The sequence below is a fragment of the Diadema antillarum genome, unplaced genomic scaffold (genome assembly GCF_040938485.1).
Source record: "Diadema antillarum isolate AM-2024a unplaced genomic scaffold, OU_Dant_1.0 seq00000507_RagTag, whole genome shotgun sequence".
Classification (NCBI taxonomy): Eukaryota; Metazoa; Echinodermata; class Echinoidea; order Diadematoida; family Diadematidae; genus Diadema; species Diadema antillarum.
Genome location: NW_027271462.1, coordinates 2282333 through 2307217, shown reverse-complemented (window position 1 = coordinate 2307217; position 24885 = coordinate 2282333). Strand labels below are relative to the sequence as shown.

Sequence of the window (24885 nt, the reverse complement as noted above, 5' to 3'; positions counted from 1 at the left end):
TGAAGAAGACAAGGCTCATTGTCTGGAGGATACCAGACAGGCACATTATTAGTTTCACTTGAGGGTTTTGAAGGAAATGTCTTGCCAAGTAACTTTATCTACCTGTAAAGTCTGGGTTTACATTTATGATGCCCTGTCCAGTTTTCAACATCAACAAACTCTGGTATTTTTGGAATAGTTGGCAAGTTCTCAAAATGTACCATATCTTGTGTACATGGCAGGCCCTACCCGAGGAACCATATTGTTCAGGACTTTCTGTGCACTGTACTTGAAACATCTTAATTCTGCCTGTTAAACCTATAGCCCCTGAATTGCCCGTAGCTGTCCCTCTCAAAAATTATGCATATTCTTTGCCAGGTTCATAATCATCCATGTAAGATCTAGCTTATTCTGCAGTTCAATCCCCACAAATGCCCAATTACTTTTCTAAACCCACACAAAATTTTGTAGAATTTTAAAAATTGCTTCCATCATGTGGTGGATGTTGACATTACATGTACATGAAACCTCAGGATGCTAAGGGTTAAGCATACATTATGTAGGTTTCAGCTTCAGAGGTTCTCTTCAAAGGTTGCCCTGTGTCTTCCCCTTTCTTGTCATTTAAAACACTTAAAGGGAAGCAGTCCTGAGATTTTCACTGTACTGATAATTAAGAAGAGTAAAAAATATAACCTTTCACCAATTTATACGCGTGGACATCAAAAATTGTCTCCGTACGCGATTTTTAAAAAATAATTCCTGCAAGCGATCGTGTAAGAGCCTGCCAAAAGGTGCAACGTCATTGATGCCCTACTCTCAAGTTGTTAGCCGTGCCTCAGAAAACCAATTTAAGTGTTCAAAATGATCATATCTGATTTTTTCATAAAATGTGACAATATGTGGTTTTATTATTTCAAACAAAATATTTCAAACTTATTTATATATACAATTAATATAAAGATAAATAGTAAACATGTATTTATAAATAACTAGGGATGACGAGCAGAACACCGCTGGAAAGAGTTGTGCATCGATGACGTATGACTCTCCGCCAAGACTTGCTCATTTACAGAGTCACACTTTTTTAACCGAAATGTACGAGCTTATTTGGTGATTTGAAAGTTTGTTTTTGATGAAAGTAGTTCATTGGAGGTACCAACAACAACATATTTTTTTAAATTTCATGAGGACTGTGTCCCTTTAATAAAGAAGGATCGAGGCCATGGTTTTATTCATTAATCTCATCAGTTACTTCACTCACCCTGAATACATTATCATATTCATCCCACATCTTCCAAAGGATGTGGGCATTTCGTCCCAAAGGTTACAAGGATGCATAGTAATGATGTGCATTTAGCTATCCAGGAACACACACCATGGGAGATATTGCACACACACACACACACACACACTAATGACTTATTGCTAATACTGGCTAAATATGATGACTTTGGAGAACTCTTTCACAGTGGTTTATATGCAATGTATTTAGGATAATGTTATCATGTGACTTCAGACACTTTTCTCCCTAGATGTGTAGGAGTTTTCCTCAGACTATCTTAGGAAAAGGAAATTCTTCCAATGCCAGTCATCAGGCACGCTGCCAAACCCTGAGGAATTGTTATCCTGAAGTTTGTCACACAATAACCTGATGCATTTGGTGCCCATAGAGAAAATTCTGTGGAAACTTGGCTGGTGTTTACGTCTAGGGTTAGTACCATATAAGGGAATTTGTAGCCAAGTATTCATAGGTGAATATATTTCTTGCAGAAAAGGTTAATGGCCAAGACTTTGCACAGAGACCCCCCTGTTGCACTTGAGATAAAAGTCCTACATGTATCAATTAATGGACAAAATTATTTTGTTAAAGAAAATGACTGAGAGAATAAAAATTACAAGAGACAGAATGCCCTCTTTTATCAGAAATACATAATATATGTGCAAATTACAGCCCTTCATGAAGAACACAATTAAGTTAAAGATACAAAAATGGAAAAGACTTCTTTGACATGATGATGCTTCAAGTTGCAGCTGCTAGTGTGTTTGAAAGGAATATATTCAGGTTTGCCCATGAAAAGCACTATTCAGGAAACAAATGTTTCCGATTGTATGTGTGTGTGTGTGTGTGTGTGTGAACATGTTTGAAGTCAATAATGTGTGCTCCAGTCAGTTACTGAACTAAGAAAATTTGATGCACTGCAGCTACTGTTTGTAAGTTTGTGAAGATAAAAACTGCTAAAGTCTGTGCAACCAACCACATTCACTCTGCAATTTAAAAACGTGGCTGTTTCAAACTGATAAAATCAGGACAATTCGTCACTTACACTAGCGATAAGCGAGAAATATCATTCACTAGTCATTTTTCCTCCCACCTGTGGTCGTCATGTTTGCTAAATTTACACCTCTGGGTGACCGCATTTCATGGTGTCCAAGAGGCGCATACCTCAGACTTGATTTGCCTGCTCTTATCTCTGTTAACAGAGTGGTAGGCAGTTAGATATTAAAGATGGGGAGGTACACTTCAGCATAGCAGAGGTCATAAGACAGGAAATATAGGCCTCCAATAAACCAATGGGCCCCGTCTATTCGCAGTTTGTCTGTTACATATGAGTACCTTGTGTATTAATTGGGCATTGCCAGATATTTCAGAGACAACTACACAGCAAAGAGAATATAAAGGTCATTGACTTGAGATAGTGTAGAAACTTGACTCCATGTATGGGAGAAAAAATAGATACCTGTACTTGGAAATGGTTCTCGTTAGAAATGCAAAATGCTCTCTGAGCAAAAAGTTCAATAACTATATAAATTATGAATTCGCTTTTAATAATATTCCATGCAATGCCATCAAATACGTTGCAGAAAAAATGTTTGAAGTGTTTAGTAACCGAGGTCATATGTGTTCGAATTATTTCCACTATAACTTGTACAATACATTGTACATTTGTAACTCCCCTTCAATGATTTGATCTACAACTCTGCAAGTGTCAATTGTCGATTCAAGTGTGGAACTAGAACTTTGAGGAAATTTATTAAAGTTCTCGTTTCTTCACTACAAATCAGTTTAATTGGACCTTTATTTGTTAGTATGTAAAGACTCAACAAAGTTGGAACAGAAATTATAAATTTACCCCCTAAAATGTATACAAATACATTTTTATATTTTAGGACGCTTGTCTATTGGTATTAGGTCATATTTTGTTGTGTATTAGGCAATGTCCTCTATTATTGGGATATTTAGAGATGCTGTTACATATAGGGCATACAAACCTTGAACTCGTGTGGCATTGTGTGCAAGATTGTAATTAAGTGCCAGCCATGCAAGAATACAATGAAAACAAATGAAGCAAAATTAATAACTAGACACACATGCTGTATCCAGATGTCAGGTTATGAATGGTGCAGTCACAGGAAGGATGGGATCTTAAGTGGAGTGTTATTGCGTTTTCAGTATTTAAAAAAACAAACAAACCTACGTATGTATTCGTGCCAAGTTTATCAAGACAGCACACTCAGTAAAATAGAGCGTTATTAATGTACAAATTGTATTTTGTATACAAGTACACTCCTTTTATAGCGAATGTAGTTACAACAAAATTCTTGTTACAATGAAGTAAAAAAATTCAGGTCTCAAAATTATTGTCTATTTGTCTTTATGTAAAATGCATGTACATGTAACTAATACTGTATTTTTCGGCTATAGGGAAATTTCAATATAAAGAATGAAAACAGCCAATTCCAAGAACTTCATTAAAAATCTGAAAATAATGGGAGTCGCGTGTGCTGAGTATAGCACTACTGGTAAGGATTTTCGAAAACCCGTCAACTCTTTTTCATTTCTTTTGTCATTATGTTTTGTAAAGCAATGTCCGGTGGCATGAACATGTACTATTACTCTTGAACAATGATAGAGTGTACATCAGTACTTTTCACACAAGGGCAGAGGTTTGTACCAGGATCCTGTTATTGCCTGGCCAGCTCTCATTAGAATAGATTACATTGTAATCAGCTACCATCAGGAATTGAAGTCATATCCATATGGTATGTTTCAATCATAGTTATCTGATGGCAAGTGGAAATGGTCAAGATATGATGGTAGAAAGACGGGAAAAAAAAAAGTTCCAACATCCGCTAGTAGCAATTGTTGATGCAATTTCCGTCTGTCAGGCTTTCTAGTATCATGCATAAAAGGAAAAGAGAGGCCAAGTCTGTGTTTATTCGATTAACAAAGTTTAAAGACTCGGTTACCAATGACTGAATAGGCTGTACTAGATAGCTTACATGCTGACATGATTACTGGTTTATCAGTCAGCAACTACGTAGATACTACGTATTATGTGATGATAAATCACTGATAAAGAGATGAAGATGTGTACAAAGGAACAAAGAAATAATAATGATGTGGAATATTGCTAAGATTATTGAAGTACGGTATTGGGATGTTGGATGTTGCATGCAGATGACAGAGGAAAAGGGTGAACAAATGTGGCTGCCTTTAATTGGCATAGAATGCACAAAGTATCTTTGGTCTGCACTTGATATCCTGATAGACAAACGTGTTAACAGAAAAGGTTCAGTCTGGAAATTGGAGAGGACGCATTTGTGGAGTAATACAGCACAGGACATGTCGAGAGGGGCACTTTTAAAGCTAAATCAGGTTTGTAGGAGCAGGAAGCTCCTCAGCTTCGTTGGCAGCATATCCCCCATCCACATACCTCTCCATGTGCTGTCCGAGTCTCGTGTCCTCGCGAGGGGCATTCATTACTGCCGAATGACAAAGGAAGGGTTGCTGCTTTGATGATTTTTGGCTCAGCTTGGCATTTCTCTTCTCGCTCTGGGCAATTAGACAACAAAGAGGGGAAAAATGTGTAAATCATTTCTAGACTATCTGTTGAGAGAGGGGGGAGGGGGAAGCACAGTAGATTGGGGGCATAATCAGGAAATTGGCAGATTATTCCGGAATGGGGGGTTAAAGGGAAATGAGAAGGGGGAAAAGGGGGGGGGGGTTGTCTCTCTTTAATGAATAGCCCTGAGGTGAAATGTCAGGGCTCAGTGTCGACGACAAACATCATGTGCAACCATGGCGGTCTGAGTCACCCAAAGCCCCTTTTCTCCCTCTGTGGCGGTGGTGGAGCTGTGACAGGGCACGCACCGAGCCCTTCTCATTTGGTGGATGAGCGGGCCGCCGGAGCGGGCAGGGACTGCGCCGTCTTGTAATAGCCACCATGTTTTCCTTTGAAATGATAGACGCCTCCAAGTGTACGTGGGAGGACCCTTTCTCATTTCGGGCGTACAACTACAAGCGAAATGACTTTGATTCGCTGCTGGTGAAGAAAACACGCGTAAAACCAACAACATTTTCAGCCGTGCGTGCTTCTTTCATTCGTTCAAAGTACATGTATTGTCTTTTTCTGGGTATTGATCATTGGCATGGTTTCTTTGTTCTAAAACCATAGCAATTTTTGGGGGAGGTGAGAAAATGCTACTTTATTTGGAGAATTTTGTGCTTTCCATAGGTGCATGACGATGTATACGTATGGGTATCAGTTTTATCAGGTGCATGTTTCTGTCAGGGTTTAGGTACAATTCTTCTAAGAAACATGTGATTTTTAAGTGTTACATTTTTCTGTTTCTTTTTCTCCACCCACCCCCCTTTTCTGCTCCAGAATTGTTGGGCCGGGTTGAATTTTGCCAGTGAGGTGGAGGCTAATGGATTTAAGCAGGTGATCAATGACAAGATTCAGCGTAGACAGCAAAGGAGACAGGGTGAGTACACTGAAGATGCCACTTGAATTGTATTAATACCGAGTGTTTTACTTCTATTAACTTATTGCCTACTGGATGTTGGAATTTTCTGTGAGGCTGATACATACTGTATACGCCATATATTTTGCAAGGTTTTTATTTTCACAAATTTTGTGCGTCGAGTGCTATTCGCGAATTTAACAACCCGCGAAAAATATCAACTCTGCAGACATTATGCAACAAACACGCATACATTTTTCTGTTCATTGCTGTATTTCCTGATGGCAAATTTAAGCCCAATTTGCAAGAAATTACACTGGCTAGATATATATGGTGTATACAGTAACACACCAGCTTGCCATAAGCAGTGTCGGTTAGGGTAGTGGTACTTGTAAGGAGATTTCAGTTCCTTTCCAGGACTAGTCTAATTGATTGCTGTAATATTAATTGCAAATGCAGTTTCTTAATGGGGAAACTTTTGCATGATTTTTTTTTAGTACCAAGCCAATTTCAACAACTTCACTTGTTCATGATTTCGCGGACAACAGTATGTCTATAACATGTTTTCATATCTCAGGAAAATATTAGTGTGGAATTATTTTAATGATACTGTATAACATAAAATACATTATAAGAGATTTATTCCTTAGAAAATATCCCATAGTTACACCACTTATGGCAAGGTAAATACTTTATGGAGATGTTTTTTTTATTTCGAAGAACAGTTAATGATGTTAAGTTAGTATGCCTCAATAGTGGCGGGGTGAATGCCAAAACACGATACTGTGTCAGAAGTGGTTGATGCTTACGCAAATCAGTGGTAACTCACACAAACACAAACATACACCATATATGTATGCACTCAAAGGTATACACGCAATCACACACACATTCTGTAAACACCCAGGCACACCGCATGTGTATCCTGACAAATTGATCAGAGTCAATGGCCCAAATTCACAAAGGTGGTTTAAATTTAGACCATGATTTATGCAAATTTCTTCTTGTGTAAATACGATTGACAGATTGCATACGCCAACAGACTTCCAGTAGCCAATGCGTGTTGATACATGCATGCATGCATTTGTGACCCGCTGCAACAAAAGGATCCTAAAGTCGCTGACGGCTGAGCTGAGAAAATTGAGTTTGAAGTCACATCATCAAAATTGGTCAAAACAATGGGATTTTTGTTTTTGGCATAATTCTGTACCCTAATGTTTTGTCTATTATCTGCCGAAATTTCGAAGCTAAATGATCAAAGGAAAGGTAAGAAAGCGGCGTTTTTCTGGGCCATGATTTTCCGACTTTCAACGTAACAGAAACCTGTCTGAAGATTTGGATTTAGCGCCGCAACTAGGCTCCGCCCCTATCAACGAGGGAGTGATCTCATTGGTCAGTGCGTGGCATCCTGATTACTGATTGGTCATGCGTAGACCGCTGGCGCTAAGCTTGAATGAACATAGCGGAGGTTGCTAGGAGCCTACCTTCTATTGTCAAGCAGTGAAAATTGTCTCGCCTCCCCTTGATCATGATATCGTCGGAAGGATAACTTTGAAGGCATTTTTCTCGAAACACTGATTTTCACAACCACTTGACATGCGCTAATAAAATCATCGATATCTCAGTAACCGAGTACTTTTATGAGTTGTGCTATATATGAAATTATAGTAGAAGAGTAAAGAAATAAATTCATGCAGTTTTCAGAAAATTGTCCTCCACCGACTTTCGGATCCTTTTGTTGTAGTGGGTCACATTTAGACGATGGTATAAATTTGAACCATAGTTAAAGTTTAAACCACCTTCATGAATTCAGGCCAATGAGGGGGGATTGCATTGTTATAATTCAAGTGTAAGTTTGATGTGATCTCGGAGTCTATTGACAACAGTTTGGAAAACTCTAAAACCTTAGCTCTGTCAAGAAGATATTCCCCAAAGTTCATTTCCTCTTGAAGGTCTGGTCCATATTGAGCCTCTGTTTGGTGGCTAAATGAATGCTGCTGCAACTTTATGAGTAATTCAAATTGATGAAATGCTTGCATCAGTTCTTTATTGCGACTGATTGACAAATTGCCTTTTACATCGGATGTAGATAAGCACTGAATTGATTCGTGTTTTTAGTAGTATCCGTGATGATGATAGCATTAAAGCATAAATGGACTAGAGAGGGTAATGAATTTATCTCTTTTTTTTGGGGGGGGGGGGAAGGGGAGGGGGGTCATGGGAAACTTGGTCATCTTTGATATACCTTTTTGCCAGTGAAGTTCTTCATCTGTTGCTACCAATCAGTTGATCATGTCATATACCGTAAATGTCTCATCTTGTTTATGCTTAAGAAAGAAAAAAATCATCAGAGTTTATAAGAAGATGGAAGAGCTCTCTGACCAACCAGGAAATCTGGCTAAAGTTAGTTGCTTCCCCCTTGCGGCAAAGACAGACTTGTGTGTGACTAGCCCAAGACAGGAAAGGTACCGTGCTGCCCACCGACTAGAATAGAATATGCACCATGTGCGTGTTACCAACACTTGTGAGTCAAAGTCATACGCATCGGCCCCCTTCTGTACCAAACGTCGGTTAGGTGTAGGCTGAGTGGATGCCGGCGATTTCTTGCCAGTCATCAAGATGTAAAATCTCCACCGTCTTTTAATTGACAACACCAGCTACGGACTTGAGGTTTTGACAGGAGGGTGTACATATGGAGTGTCCGAGTTCCACTGTGTTCAGTAGTTGTTGTTGATTTTTTTTTTTTCAGTGACACATAATGAGGTGAGATGACCTTGCGTTGACCCAGTGGGATGTGTAATAGTGAATGGTTTGACTAATACACAAGTGGACACTTGTATGAGTATGCTTTCATTTTAGTTTGGCTAGGCTGAAAAAAAAGAAGAAGAAGATATTTTTAGATGCATAGATAGCCAAAATAAGTTTCTTGCAGGATATAAGCTATTAAATACAAAGAAGTAGAATTAGGACATAATGAGACATATGTTATACACAGATGTTGTACACTTTAAGAGTAGATATTAATACATGTCTTATATGTATATATTGTAATTGTGTAGTAAAAAAGGGCCGATATGAGTAATTAGTGCAAACCAGCAGCATTCTTGTTCTGCACCACATGAATGGGACGTAACGTTATCATGTGTTATAGTGATTTTTTTGTTTTGTTTTGTTTTGTTTTGTTGGGTTTTTTTTTTGGGGGGGGGGGTAGCCACATGATGCATGAAAGGCACAAAAACTTGTAACTGCTAGTACATTCACCTTTACATATTCCTTTTACAACATTTAGTCTGCATTGTGAGTATAGACAATGTACATGTATGTACCTTAGATGCAGGGAAGAACTCTACAAAGATGTACTTTACATGTGACTGAGCAAGCTTGCAAATCAGTCAGTTTTTCCATAGAGAATAATCAAGCTTGTCACTATGCAGGCTCTACAAGGATATTTTTATTATTATCAAATATATTATTATTATTATTTTTTGAATTTATCAATTCATTATTATTAGTATTATTTAGAATGGCATGTTATTCCAGCAGAGTAATTCAGCCTACATCCTATGTCCAAGGTCATCAGTGTGTTGGGTCATATTGATTTAAATATGCTGTTGACCTACTGTTAGGAGCTCCTGTCATATATTCTATAGCTGGTGTTAGTTTTGACTGCACTGTCCGTACATCCTGTGTGTGCCAGGCCAGATGATCCAGGCTGGATGATCTGTGATCAGTCATTTAGAAGCCTTAATTGAGTATCTGCCACAAGGATTTTTTTTTTTTTTTTGAGGGGGGGGGGGGGGGGGAGGGAAAAGTAACGGAATGCATTTTCGACATTATTAAAAGTTGTATTAAGATCACTTCTTTTATCTTGAAATATTTATAATCATAAAATATTTGAAGTGTGTTTAGTGCTAGCAGGAATCTTTGTGGTTTGTTGGTGATAAGTATTTAAAAGGACATTGCCTGACATTGTGTGTGACTCAATTACAATATTGTCTGACTTTCCTCACATGCTGTAGGATTGTGATGAAATGTACAGAAAATATCCCTGAGTACAAAAATTTGATAAATCTTGCCAGCAATATCAAGAGATCTACAGCTTTTTTTAAAACAAATATCACCATACTATCTAACACTGCTGTCTATGGAAGATTTGAGTATTGTTAATCTGGCCATTCACAGTTCTCTTCAAAAAAATATAATATCAACCCATTTTTCTTCCCAGCTTCATGCACTTGTATTTATGCATTATTCGAGACTCTGGTCTATAGTATGTGGGTACTGTAGGACCATGCGGCTCAAATTTTGTAAACTTCAGATATACATTGTAAAACACCCTACAGTGCCTTGTACAGTACATAAACATAAACTTGTGTAATAAAAGAAAAAAAGAAAAAAAAGAGTGTGATTCACAACACTGCTGTGTCAGACCTACTTGCTCCCCCCCCCCATGCAGCAGAGTGTATCCAGAAATGACTCATTCCCAATAAGACTCATTTGTTTCAATATTCCCTCACCCATACAATGTACATGTCTGAAATGTAGTACAGATATGTTTCAAAGTGTTATCCTCCATACATATAGAATTTCGTATACTTATGGACAATTTGCAAACAGTAGTCATGAGAATTTAGCCACGAAATAGTTATGTTTGTAGCAAACAATGTGTCTATTAAATTCAGATTCATGAGTTTGCCACTTTGTACAATGTTCATTTATGTGTAGTTTTTCACTGTTTCACTGTATGGTAATATGATGTACTGTAAACTATGATACCCTTGGTTTCTTTTTGATGATCAAGTGAATAGATTATAGTTTTCATATGATGGAAAGGAAAGTGATTACACAATACATTTTGCCCTTCATATTCTGAGTGGATTAGTAGCCTTCATTTTCATGAAAATGTGTTCATTTATAATTATATAATAGAATGATAAATATGTAAATAAATGAAACTATTATCGTTCATAATTATTGATACACGTAGTAATAATAATAATAATGATAATAATAATAATAATAATCAGTAATAATTATGTTTTTAATTGAATTAATGTTTTTAAATCCATTCATATTCCTCTTGCCCTTATAATCCTGTTTTCTGCATTATTTATCATTCAGGGAAAAAACTATATAACACATAAATAATATACACTGACATATCAGCTGACTGGATTCCACTGTCAGATGCAAGACAGATGAAGGAAGAGCAGGTTTACTTAAATTAATCACTTGTCTCACACACTAATGCGGGTCAGTCCCATTAGACGTAAGCATTGAGCGAGGCTAATCCTCTTGTAAGAGGCAGGGCTAGTGGTTTAAGTGGCTGAAGTGAAAGTGACGTAACTTGTGTGGAGATATAAAATAAGGACGCATGAATTGCTCTAGTTCATACAGTTACCACATTGTGCATCAATTTTCTTTTTTATCCTGACAATACTCAAGTTACAATGTCTGTAGCAAAATGTACATTATTTTTAATTAAGAAATCTAGAAATACCTGTCATACTCTGAAATACCTGATGGGCAAGGCATATTTACATGTTTGCAGTGTTGCTAATTGCTTTCTGTAGGCAGAAAGTGCAATTGTATAGTAGATTTGTAGTATGTTTTAACTATTCATGAAAAGTTTCCACAAATTATCCATGGAAAGAGTTGTATTGTATGCATGTGAGTTCCATATCGTTTTGACAATTTCTCTTTCAATTCAAAAATAGTTTTGGGGGTGAGCTGATGGTCACCTTTAAGGAAGAAATGAAATGCTTTGAAGTGAAAGCCTGTCTTTCTGCCAGTATTTCCCAAATTTTCACTGCAAATGAGGATTTTTTAACACTTTGTTCTGTGTACATAACATGAAAAAAAAAAGATTTAGAATAAGGTAGTACTTCAACATTCAGGGCACTTGAACTCTGTTTTTACACTTGACTGGTTCCTCAGTAGATTGTGTAAATAGTTATTTTTGGTCTTTTTTCATTAGTTGCAATCTGGTATTGTTTGTCATTCAGATTAGCATTCATGAATAGATTTATTGTGATATATCCTGTTCTGACCTTAAAAGAGCTTGTAATGGCTTGATTTCCCATGAGACACTCATTCACACACCTTGTACAATGTACAAGTACTTTGGAGTAGTTGGAGTGATGCTACTTCTTGGCTACTTTTAATTCTGCTATTTGCTTACTTTATATATTGATATTTTTCATTTTAAAGTCATGATGATAATAGCAATGATGTTGCATTATGTGCCAGCTTCACTTCAGTCAAATGTTAAGTTGCAAGTGTACATGCTTTACATGGATTTCTTTGTTGATATATGAACTTAAACTAACATTACACCCAGCAGTTTTAAAGTGAGGTGTCATGCACTGAGTGGTAGACAGAATATGGTCCTTCACCGCTGGTAGAGAAAAAACGTTAATTAGGCATGTGCAAGTTACATCCTGATGTGTATCGAATGACAGTAGACGTGCTAATCTGTCTCAGGGCACACATGACGTGTGAAGTGTGATGGGTCACAAGCGAGAGGCAGGCCGTCTGGAATCAAGGCAGATGGGTCGGCTTGATATACCGCGGGATTTCCGTCTCGTTCGCTGCAAAGTTTCACCCTGGACGGGAAGTGTTTACATTGCAGAAAACACACATGCACCTGTATCAGATAATTGCTAGACTAACAAGCTACTTAACACTTAATAGCATGTACAAACATGATGAATGATGAATGTTTCAGTACAAACAGTCACCTGTCATTGGAATATTTTGTGCATCCACATTCAGTATTTAGTGACAGGCACTTTTAGATACATGTTATTGTCATTTTTCATAGTGTCTTTACAATATCAATTTCTAGATAGTGACAGCATTGTAGGTGCCAGCAGTAGCTATCAACAAGATATCATTCATTTAATGCAATGTTTGAATATTCTGTTTTTCTTCAAAATGCTCTTATTTGACACAAATCCTCACTCTTGTCAATTCTCTCCCCCCCCCCCATCTTGTTTCTTTTTTTGTTCCTCTACAGAGAAGAGAAGACCAGCCCCCCAGACACCAGGTGGTCCCCCGCCCGCCCCCCACAATGTGGCCCAGCCCCCTACACATGGTGAGTACACCACCCTAGCTAAACTTTGAATTTTGCTAATTCACAGGGCACATCTTCAAGAGAAAGTGTGTTGTGTTCTTTGTTCTTTCTATTTCAACTCACTTTACAGATAACCTTTTTTTTTTGTGTACGAGTAATCTTGCCATAATTCCTTTTTTTTTTCCCTTATAGCAAAAATCTTCATATTGTACATAAATATTTTTTCCTGCATGCCAACATTTTTATGGCTCTTCTCTAAGAGAGGAAAATGCTTGATTATGTGTTTGAAAATTAAATAAGTAAATATCGGTTATAGTATCTCTTTTTGATACAGTTTTTATTATTATTATTGTGTTTTTTTTTGTTTTGTTAAAACCAAGTTGCTGTCAATGATCCCAGTGGCATCACAGTCCTGCACAAAAATGCACTTACATTCCTGAATATGTGCAGGGAAAAAGCATAATGTGAAGAAAACAGATTTTATCAGCTACTGTTGCATCACGATAAAAGGTTGTTTGGTCATATTTTTCAAAATGAGCCATGTTCTGACGTCAACATCTTGACATTTTGTATAGGTGACGTCACCCCAAGGCTCAGACAAGAGGAACATGTAGAACCACGTTGTCTAACCAACTAGAGTTATGACATTTGAAACTTGATCAGCCTACAGTGTAACCTACCTTTGCCTGAAATTTATGTTGTGCGTAAATACTGATTGCAGTTTCAAGAGCTTGTATGGTTGTTCAAACTTCTCAAGACCGACATTACAAATTTGCCATTGACATTGTGTGCACACACAGTGGGGGGTAGTAATTACAAATGTATGATTTGTTCACAACATGCCAAACTAAACTAATTGATGCAAGAACTTGTGCACCTCTCCTCATTTCTGACAATTTGTGCTCTTTTGACAACTATTTTGACAACTTCCCATCATCAAGTGAATGCTGACTCCGAAGATGGGGTAATTCGTTCTGATCCATGTCTAATGTCAGTTTATTTGTATGACAGCAAGAAAGGAAACATATTTTGCCTTGTTTTCAAATGTCAACGTTAGATGAGCAACTAATCAGTGGTACAGAGAGGGAGAGACTGGTGACAAATGGCATTTAGCGACGAAAATTTCTCTTTTCTGGGAACATCTTCAAGGGCCTCTTAAAAAATGGAAGAGTGGAACTATATTGCTGTGAAGCCTTTGTGCAGAGTTAATGGGAAATGACTAATTTTCAACTTTGTGTCACTGTATTCTCACTGGCAACAAAAAGCTTGAGCATGTCATGGAAAAAAGAAAAGTACAGAATCTTATTCTTTTCTAATTGTTGCAGATTAAGCGCTCTCTCATTTGCTTATATTATGGCTTTTATTCACATCACTGATTATTCAAATGATATTTCAGTCCTTGGTGACGTTGCAAGGGAAAACTAGCCTGTAAAGTTCAATGTCTGCATGAGTGGTAGTTATTCTAGTAGCCAAAGGTGGCATAATGAAGGGGGACTTGGTTTTGAAAAATTGAGTGAAAGAAAAATTGCATTGATAGATGTCCCAAAGTTCTACAAACTTCTCGCAAGGACAGGGTGTGTTTGAATGGCAGGTTTGAAGTGTAGATATACTGATTTGAATAGCTTATATTTGGTATCATAATTCTTAGCAAACTAGGTAAATATGAGTGTAAGTCAGATAGTCTCTGAAGTGGTGTGGTAATATCTTGACAGAGTAGTTTGTGCCAACTCCACCTTGGGAGATGCTCATACCCAGCCAGAAATGAATTATGCACAGCACCCCCCAAAAAATAAATAGAATAAAACATAAAATAAAATAAAATCAATAAAAATAACATAAAATCAATGAAAATAAATAATATATATAAAAATAGATGAAAGCGGCAGAGGGGATACGAATCTACACGGAAGTAAGATTAAACAAGCGTGCCTTCAGACAGATCTTGAGAAAGATACGACATACAAAGTACTAGTATTCCAAATGATTTGTTAGGGATGCTCATGCCAGACCACTGGCTCTGTATGCACAAAAGGCATGCTACCATGTGAGGTTTTCCTCTTTAGTGCCCCAAGCAAGGAGTTAAAAGCAGACGAATAGGGTACCATGAAATTGCAGTGTATTTAAAAGTAGTACATGTCAGTTCTGGCAGGAATCCACAGAACATGTCAACGGAGGAATGTTAGAAATCCGTCTTTAACACCGTCCTGGATTACTGCATGTAGATCAACATGAATAAGATAAGGCCTACATTTATGGCCATGCTGACGAGTTGAGTGCCTGCACCTCAACTTCCAAACAAAGACAATGCAATGGTATCTTAATTTCCATCCATCTATCCGTCTATATATCTATATCTGTCTATATCTGCCACATATCTAATCTTTCTCTCTAAACAGATATCTGTCTGTTTTGATAGATACAAAAATTATGCTAAGTAGGGCCTGGAAAATAATGGGATAAATTGTGCTTGAGCATATATTGGATGTACAGTATTTGCTAAAACTTTTGCATCAAAGGATGGTGTTCAGCAATTTCACTCTCTCTGATGGACTAATGGGCTGCTTTGGTTGTGTTTCTACCCCATCATTGTACTTTTCATTCACCCGGTGTGACTGGCAGAATGATTATAAGTAGGAAATCCTCTGTCAGCCAGGAAGTGTAAAGGCATAGCGTCATGCAGTAATACTAAAAGTCATGACTGCAATGAATGTAGCTGGCAATCCATTGTCACTGCAACATCCTCCTTGATTAAACAGACATGCAGGTGTAAGGATGCAGTACCATTTCCTCTTCCTTCTCTTCCTCCTCCTGTCGCTTTTCCTCTTCTTCTCCCATAGCCTCGTCTCCTGTATCTTCCTCTTCCTTCTCCTCAACTTCTACTCCTCTTTTTCCTGTCGCTTTCCCTTTACCTCTTTGTCTTGGCCTTTCTCCTCATCCTTCTTAAATGTGTTATTCGTTCATTTTTTTTAAACATCTTCTTGTCTCTTTTACCTTTCCTTCTTTTCTTTCTCTCTCTCCATTTTCGTCATATTTTCCCTCTCTTTTCCTTTTTCCTTTCTTCCTCTTTCTTTCTATTCCTTCTCTTCTCTTCTCTTCTCTCCCTCTTTTCCTTTCCCTTCTATCTTTTTGTCCTCTTCCTCTCCCTTTTCCTTTCCATTTTCTTTCTTGTTTTCCTTCGTTTCCTCTCTTCCTTGTAAATCTTTTCTTCACTCGTTCTCACCTTCTCCTCTCCCGTTCTTTTCTCCAGTCAGCCCAACACAAGCAAGGCTCCCCCTCTGTCCTTCCCTTCTCTCTCCCCAACAGAGACCATGATGATACTGAGAAGCACAATGTTTAATTTCTCAAGTGCAAGCAACGGTATCCACCTCCCCTTATTCTTGTCATGGAGAAATCGGATGCTTGCTGCTCAGGCAGTTGTGAATTCGATACCATCATCACTTGCTCCCACTTCCACCACCCATTTACCCATGCAAACCTTTGTTGTTCTTGCCTTTAATGTGGGCTGCAAATGGTTTCCTTGTACTGTAAAAGTGGATATTTTCGCGTGACTAATTTTTCGCGCTTGGCTGGGTCGGAAGAGTTTCGCATGTTTTTAATTCCGCGGAATCAAGACATCACGCACAGGCACATATGGCAAGCAAAAATATTCGCGTGCTTTCATTTTCGCGCTAGTTTCTGGTTGCGCGAAATGCGCGAAAATTTGAACACCGCGAAAATTTCCACTTTTACAGTATATGATACACAATGACATGCCAGGGTCACCATGCTACGTTTTTTTATACAATGATCTATAATGTTTGACCCAATTTATAAACTGGAAAAAAAAATCTAACTTCAGTCAGGGTACATTTTATTCATATTATGACAAATTATTCCAGTTTTTGTGATACTACAGTTTACTTTATTACATTGCTACATTAATCTCATTCAAAACCAAAATCAGTTATATTGTGTAGACAGTACACAATAGTTGTACGTAGTGTTGGTATGTATTATAGTTCTGTCCTTTTATGTTATTTATTTGAACAAACGAAATGTGTGAAAAAAAAACAACATGAGGTGAATTTCATCCAGACAATGTAACATTTAGGATGAAGAGCATTTTTCTTTTTTGTAACTTTAAATTGCTTCCAGTATTCACATGTGCACAAGAGACTTCAGCTTTCTACAGTTCTTTTTCTTATGTATTCCATGTCTCTTTAAAGGAAAGCAGCCAGTGTTATCATTTAAGGAAGTCGTTTGATTTTAGAGTCTCATATCTTTGAACATCATTCAAAATAATGTTTCAATCTGGATAGCTTATATGTGATTTTTTTTGTTGTTGCTCTAAGTACCTTGAAGTCAACAGTTGAATATGACATATGCTTGCATCACCCTCAAGCTATCATCACATTCGTGGTGATCTTGCTTTAATAACAGTGGTATTCCCGTAATGAAAGCTTCGCACTAACCATTCATTATTTTAATGCTGTCTAATTTTCTTCCCCTAAAAGCTGAGCTGTCAAACTGTACTAACTGATGAACTCTTTCCTCATGTCATTTCTTAGGTGAATATTTTTGTCTAATAACACAGCACCAGCTTCTCTCACTCTATATCAATTAATTTTTGACTAATGCTGTTATTGCCCCTCTTTTTATTTTCACCCCACCCCCTGTAGCCCCTCCCCCGCCCCCTTCTTCCAAGGCACCCTCCACTCCTCGTCCAGCCTCTTTCCCCGGTACCGAGGTACCGTCCCCACCCCCTCCCTCAATGACGGACTCTCAGTCCGCCTATCAACCCGTTAGTGGCTTCTTCAGCTCCAAACCTGCCAAAGGTAAAACCTGATGAGTAGGGTCATGTTTTTATGTCCAGGTCGTGGCGCATGGGCTACAAATATTTCTTCAAAACAACATTCTCTGTGTGTCTTTTTTTTTTCTTTCCTTTCTTTCTTCTGTACTCCCATTGATGTGCTGTCCTTTCCATGCGGTATCCAAACCCTTCTTGAGCCAACATGCTATGGTACATTTCATTCCGTTATGCTGTGGAGTTACATTTGCCTGTCAAGACTGCATTTTTTTACCCCACCTTCATTGAGATATTCTTGGTATACTGTATACATACGCAGGGTCTGATTTGTGGTCAGTTTTTGAGCATTTCACTCAATTTCGTTGTTGTTGTTTTCATTTTCAGCTATGATTTTCTTTCAGGTATCAATTTATTAAAACATTTAGCTACACCGTATTTGAGAAGATTGGCCATTCAGAATAGCTCTCATTGTCAGATGTACCTTCATGTAATCTGTGATCTGCTTGAAAACACATATAATTATGTTCATCTGTGAAATAGAGGATATACATGTACATGTGCAGCTAGACGAAACTGCCAGAATTTCATTGATTTTTTAAAGATAACACATTTCCGAAATGCCATTCATCCACTGTAGTGCATATCAAATGAGTGTTTTGACGTTGCAGCAAGAGTCACTGTTAAAGAATGAGCTAAATGGTTGTGGTTTTACATAATCCTGCAGTCCTTGCTAATATACATGTGTCAGTCTGAAAAGATTCACTACATTTACAAAGCAAACCACAACTCAATATGTAAGATCCAAGTCATTTCAAATCTAGATGTAGTCCTCATCATATAACCTACAAAAACTCCAGCAACTACCAGAAAAAAAAAGAAAATTATCCAAATTATATTCTAAAAGTGATGTTCATTACCATTTGGTCAGAACCTGCCAGATATAACCTCCCCTCCCCCTGCCATATCATTGTAAAGAATAATTCATAAAACATACATTTTCTCGGCCATAGATATCTTTAATAAGGTCAAGTCAAAATTATAAATTGCAACCCCAATTTTAGGCGCTTCCCTATAATCATAAACTCCAATCCCAAACCTGTAAAATTCTTGTTGTGCTCCAGGACAGTGTGCATTCATACAGGATCAAGAATTACAAGACTGATCCATGATTTGACCATTGTATACCTGTACATGTTTATACCCCCATAGCCTGGTTTTATAACAAGCTTTCTGCAAATTAATTCATACATGAAGAGTTTCATCTCTAACTCTGTGTGTGTGTTTGAAATTGAAGTTTATTTAGATTGCAGGAATGCCAGTTGACGAGCTCTAGCCTTTTTTCAGGCTCTAGCATTGTTATTTTTTTCCAGGCCTTTCACTGTACAAAAATAACTCTTGGAAGATTTTGAGAAAAAGTTGAGAAATAGGAATTTTGAAAGACAAACACACTCATTCACATTTATTTTATAAAATGAACATTGTGCTTTCTTTAGAGGTTGGCATATCATCATTTGGTGGCCAGGCTGTTTGATCAAAGACTGTAGAAATACTGTCCACCTGCAACGGGCAATGTGACATCATTTTAAACACATGTCAGTTGACCATCCATTAAAATGATTTAAAAAAAATCATTCTTACAGGCACATAGCGACAAATTTGTCAGCTGCCGGAAAATTGGATTTAGGGGCATTGCTTTGGATTTTTTATTGCAGAATTCGAAACACTGTATTGGTTATCAACATGATTTAAGAATTAGAATAATTTAAGAGATATGCAGAACATTAACAAAGAAAGATAAACCAAGTCTAACTATATAAGTACAAGGACCTCCAGAAACTGGTCTTATCGTCGATGAAAAATCAAATCTTCTTCCATCACAAATGTTTAATGGCAGATGTTTTCTAGCATTTGACATTTCTGTTCAAAGTGTTTGTTTGTTTTTTAATTTGTTTGATCTCTTCACAGCTTGAAATGAACTTTGCAGAAAATATACAGATTATGAGTTGAAAAAGCATGTTGTCATTTTGGTTGCAGTGCTACTAGAAGCACGCATCTCTTGTCTGGAAACATCAGTTAATAGCAGAGTTTGTTGCCATTTATATTTTATTTTGACCTTCAAAAACATAGTTTGATGGATTGATAAAGAATATCATAACAAGATTCTTGCTGTTTATTTGTAAATGTGTGTGTGGCCTGAAAATCTGAGCAATTATGCCACTTCTTATATTTTGCAAGCTTACTGTGCATCACATTTAATTCAGATGTTGCTGACACCAAATAACCTTTACTCTATGAGCATTTAAACACCGTTCAAACTTAGTTTGCTGAGTTTACTCTGGCATATTACTGTGATTTTTGTGCACAAATCCAGATATATGATAACTGTGTGACAATACATTTCTGCTTTTCTTCAAAGGGATAACCAATTTCTTCAGTAATTCAAGGGCCCTTTAATCTTATGATGTTTTACTGTCGAGGCCCAGCATGACAAAAAAAACAAAAACAAAAAAACACTATTAAGAATACTTCTTTATTACTTTTGCTTCAGTACATAAGACCTTCTTCATGCGGATATATAAAGACAAAACATAGTTCTCATATGCCTGCAGAAACTGTTGAATTTTACTCCAAAATGGAGACATATAATATGCATGATGTGCGAGATATCACTTTGATAGCATGATTTAAGGTGGGTTCAGACAAGTTTCTCGATAGACCCTTTTGATATATTGCAAGCAAATTCAAAATGGTGGAAGATGGATTTTGAGCCCTTCTGAGAACTATGTTGTAGCTTTAACCCGTTGAGGACAGTTTGATTTTGCTACAACATGCATTTCCCATAGACACCTGCCTAAGTATACTCGGGACTCGTCCTCAACGGGTTAAGTGTGAAGTGTTGGTATATGTATTTCAGGCAAAATGAGAGCATTGTTTTCAAAGTGTCATTCCAGTGTATCAGTCTGTTGAACTTTCCTATCAAACTCAGATATCTGTCAATAATTCAATGTTTTCACAAAACACTTTCATCGTTGCACATATCGTATGAAGATGCTGGACATCAGAAAAGTAGTACTGAATCACAACTAATGAAATTATTGTGTTTTCAGAGAACAAACAGGATCAACAAAATGGAAATTGCAAATGAAATAAACTTACTTATAGCTGACATATTAAACAAGATATCTGATGGCAGTATACAGATTGCTCTATAATTAAATGCACCTGTATTAATTAAGGGTAGTACTTTCATGTGTTCATAAAAACTTACGTGAGGCATTGCGAAGTATATTTTATCAAACTTTTGACAAAATATGTTATGGAGGGTAGATTCTATGTGATCATTGAGGGGGTTTGACCTACCCATGCATTGTAGCTCTATGATCTACAACAATGCACAACCTGACTTTTAAACAATGTTCAGTCCATAGAGAAAGTGGAATGTGAAAACAAGACGCAAGAGATGTAACTTTATCTTTTTGAAGGATTCCGCCTGCCAGTTTCCCATGGCAACCATGCCCAAACTGTAGCTATTCATTTGTTTGTTTGGGGGTATAGTATCCCCCCATACCTATTTCCATCCTTCAGACAAGATAACTGATTTTTATTCTCCCCATACCTTTCTCCCCCATATATTTCTCCCCATATCTTGTCGTCTCTGTCTCTCATCGCCTCATTTTTATTTTCTTTCCCTTCTTGGCCTCAGTTCACATCGATATTGATTTGTTTAACCCATTCCTTGATTGTTAATTTCATGCTTTCACTCATCCATCTCGCTCATACCAATGACTACATCATCAACATTCCAACCTGTAGTCAACGGTTACCCGGGAACTTCAACCTCAAAAAGAAGAGGTAACATTACAACATCTTATACAATCTCGCAACTTTTCTTTTGTTGTTTTGATATAGAGTGATAGGATGATTTTTGTGGTGTCATCACTATCATTATCACTGTTGTTTTGGGGTGTGCACTGTTTCTAATTCTGCTTTAGCATGTATCTCTTTATTCAATTTCCTGTGTATTGTAGCTGTTAGCCAAACACTGGTAAAAGTTTGGCATTTTTTTGCATTTACTCTTGACTGTTTTCGCTTTGCTTTTGTATTTGTCTTTGGTTTGCCTGTTTCATGTATTTTTCTTATTTTGGGGTTGAATTTGTGACATTTTTTTTTTCTCGTGCTGGAGGTACTTTTCAGCCAGTTATATTTCCATGATACAATTTTAAATAGCGATCATAGATTATTATGGATGCTTAAATGGCCACCACACACAATTGAATTTTGATTATTAAAAAAAAAAAACCAACGAAAATGTTCATGTGAACCTCTACCAGCTATGCCATATGTTTTATTAGAAAAATAAATTGTATTTGGCATAGCATATTTTCTCGCAACGGATGCTCCATCATTGCCAACTGGAAATCTAGTGATCTATGCACTCAGATTTATTTGCAAAAAACGAAACATGAATAAAAAATCTCTACTAAGTCAAAAATCAAAATTGTTACTGGAATTTTTGTGTTGATTTTGAAAATGTTCTGTTTCTTTGTTCTTGTGTTTGTTTTTTGTTTTTAAAGAGCTATAATGTTGGTGAGACAAGTCATAAATCTAAATATCTTATCCAGGTAAAGTCAATGAAATGAGCCCTTATAAGACAATAAAATGAGCTTTTAAAGACAGTAAAGACTCCAGTTTTGATGTTATTTTGGTTAGAAAGGCTGGAATTTGAAGAATAAGTTTCAAATAAACATTCCCCTTATCAAAGCCAAATTGAACATGATGTGGAAATGTATGTAATTAACTTCCTATGTCTTTAGAGCTTTAAGTTGATTAGGAGTTCACATCCATATGCAATCATGTCCTGACCCCTCACTACTCTTACTAGTAACTTACTTTAATTTCCATCTTAATGTTACTTACACAAACCCTTAACCTGAATCCTTTCATTTTTCATCTTAACCTTGACTCTTTGCCATGACATAAATTTGCAAATTTCACTCCTTTAAATGGAGTTATCAAATATACACTCAGCACTAAAAATACTATACAGTGCAATTCTGCTTGAAGATTGCTGCAACTGATCTATGTAACATGTGTCCATCATCTGTCATTTTTCAGAGTAGAAAGAATTTAATCCTTTATACACCTTATAAAGTAGATTGACTAGACATAGAGATTTTGGAGTGACATCACAGTAAAAAATTATGTCCCTTATATTAAGTGAATGCTTTGCTAGAAATTATGTGTTGATGTGTGTTTCAAAAACTCACTTTGCATGTAAAGTTGAACATTCCCATGGACTTGTTTCTGCAGTGCACATGTAGGTTTGTGTGGCTTAAAGGGATACAGACCTAGGACTCGAGAGGGCGCTGTTAGATGATGTGACGACTGTTGCCATCGCCTTTCATACCAAGATCAGCTATGTAAAGATAGTAAATATGTTAATCAAAGAGGGCCACAGGTACATATTGCATGCACTCTCGATTGTACAGGTTCAATAGTTGTCCTGATTTTCTGTGCACAGCATATTTTGTACATGCATTTTCGACTGAACCAATCATATTATTCTTATAAATGAAGATTCAGATCTACTGTAGGCTTACACTTCAACAGCAATATCAGTTGAATACTGCATACCTGTTAAACATTTTTACAGGTAAGTTTCTTTGGCGAGTATTAAAGCACACAAACTTTCTCTTTGTAGAATCCATATGAAGAAGGCAGAACTAGCCAAGAATAACAACCGAACAAAAAGATGAGCTGCAATTGACGCTATGTCAATTGGTTTTGTGATACTCATCATTTGAATCAGCTTTATTTGGACATTCGAAACAGGGAAGATGTGCAAGCTTAGGTCAATGCAACAGCGCCCTCTCGAGTTCCGAGTTTGTTTCCCTTTAATAGTATTTACTGTGTAGCTTAGCAGAGCCATCTGCACTCCCAACAGGGTTGATTCACCAAACCTTCTAGAATGATATTAGACTTGTAGTTGTCAGAAGAAGGTTAAAATGATGCAATAAAACTTGATACCATGTGGACACTTGCAGAGGGAGAGGAAAAAAGAACAGAACTCTGTTCTGGGAATGAGACTGATGTTTCTGCTCTGGTTTGTTGTGTACAGTGTGCTTACGACATTAGTTTTTATTCTGTGTGACTAGCATACCATGCTCATGTATGAAGCATAATCACTTCTGTGAGCTCTTCTTGGTGAAAAAGAAAGTGAATTTTTTTTTTAATATATATGCTTCATCAATAAAAAATTCAAATGAATGCAGAAGTAAATCAAGTCAAATCAAATGTAGAACAAATTTGATTGTAGAGTTTTCATGGTTAATTTTTTCCTTGTTTACAATCAAAAGTCCCTGCTAAAATCTGTGTGTAGTAAATGGTGAATAGAAAACACTGCGCACATTCAGTCTCATTCATTCAAACAAAATGCAAACTTCACAGCTGTATTTACTATGAAATTAGATGTGAGAAGAACAAAAGTTTGAAGTAGTGTATGTGCAGCATAGGTACTTTCAAGATTTCATGGCAGCAATATTTCCTCTGGTATGCATAGATACTTTGTGTTGAAACTAAAGAGTGAATTAACAAATATATGTACATGTATAATAATATATATATTTATGTTTGCACTTCGTTAATTTGCAAGGTAGATTCCATAGAAATATATTTCATGTTATTTGTCTGATCAACTTTTTTAGTCTCAAAAGCCAATTTCATTTTTGTAATTCTCAAGTAGGTTTCAAATGACGGTTTTATCCATGTATTACTATTACAGTGATTTACAGTTATGGTTATTTTGATGTTGTGTCTGCTTTTCCCGTCACTCTGTCAACCTGATGGTGCCATTTGTACCTGTATTATTTCTCTGTCTGTCTGTCTGTCTGTCTTTGTGTGCATTCCTTCCTCATTGTCCTTGTATAAAGCTGTAGCAAACAGCTCCATCTGTATTCTTATGGTTGTCCTCATTTCTGCCCCCATCCCCCTCCCCAACAACAACAGCAACAACAAAAACATAGACATGCAGATGTTTTATATGGTTTGACTCTCTCTAAAAAGTACCACGTAGACAGATCCCCATATATTTACATACATACGTGGTATCTTTCATCTGTTATATCTTTAAGAATCAAGTGTCTCGTGTTTACCAACTATCATATCAAATCACGCCCATACGCATTCATGGTACATTGTAGATCATGCCGGAGAAGCACACAAGTTCAATGCTGTCATTGCAAACTAAAATTTTATCGATCGTGAAATGCTGCCATGAGGATCCATGCAGATACAGTCATCG

General features: G+C 37.0%; 1 protein-coding gene across 2 annotated transcripts in view; it reads left to right on the top strand.

Moving 5' to 3' along the window:
* Positions 1-24885, top strand: part of LOC139734049 (actin nucleation-promoting factor WAS-like) — a 53319-nt gene that overhangs the window by 13058 nt on the left and 15376 nt on the right. Inside the window, exons 4-6 of one of the 2 annotated variants that reach the window (XM_071644864.1) lie at positions 5646-5745; positions 12743-12820; positions 21399-21437. In XM_071644864.1, the coding sequence (XP_071500965.1) occupies positions 5646-5745; positions 12743-12820; positions 21399-21437 (217 nt within the window). The remainder of the gene's footprint in view (positions 1-5645; positions 5746-12742; positions 12821-21398; positions 21438-24885) is intronic. The other variant, XM_071644865.1, reaches the window with a different exon arrangement.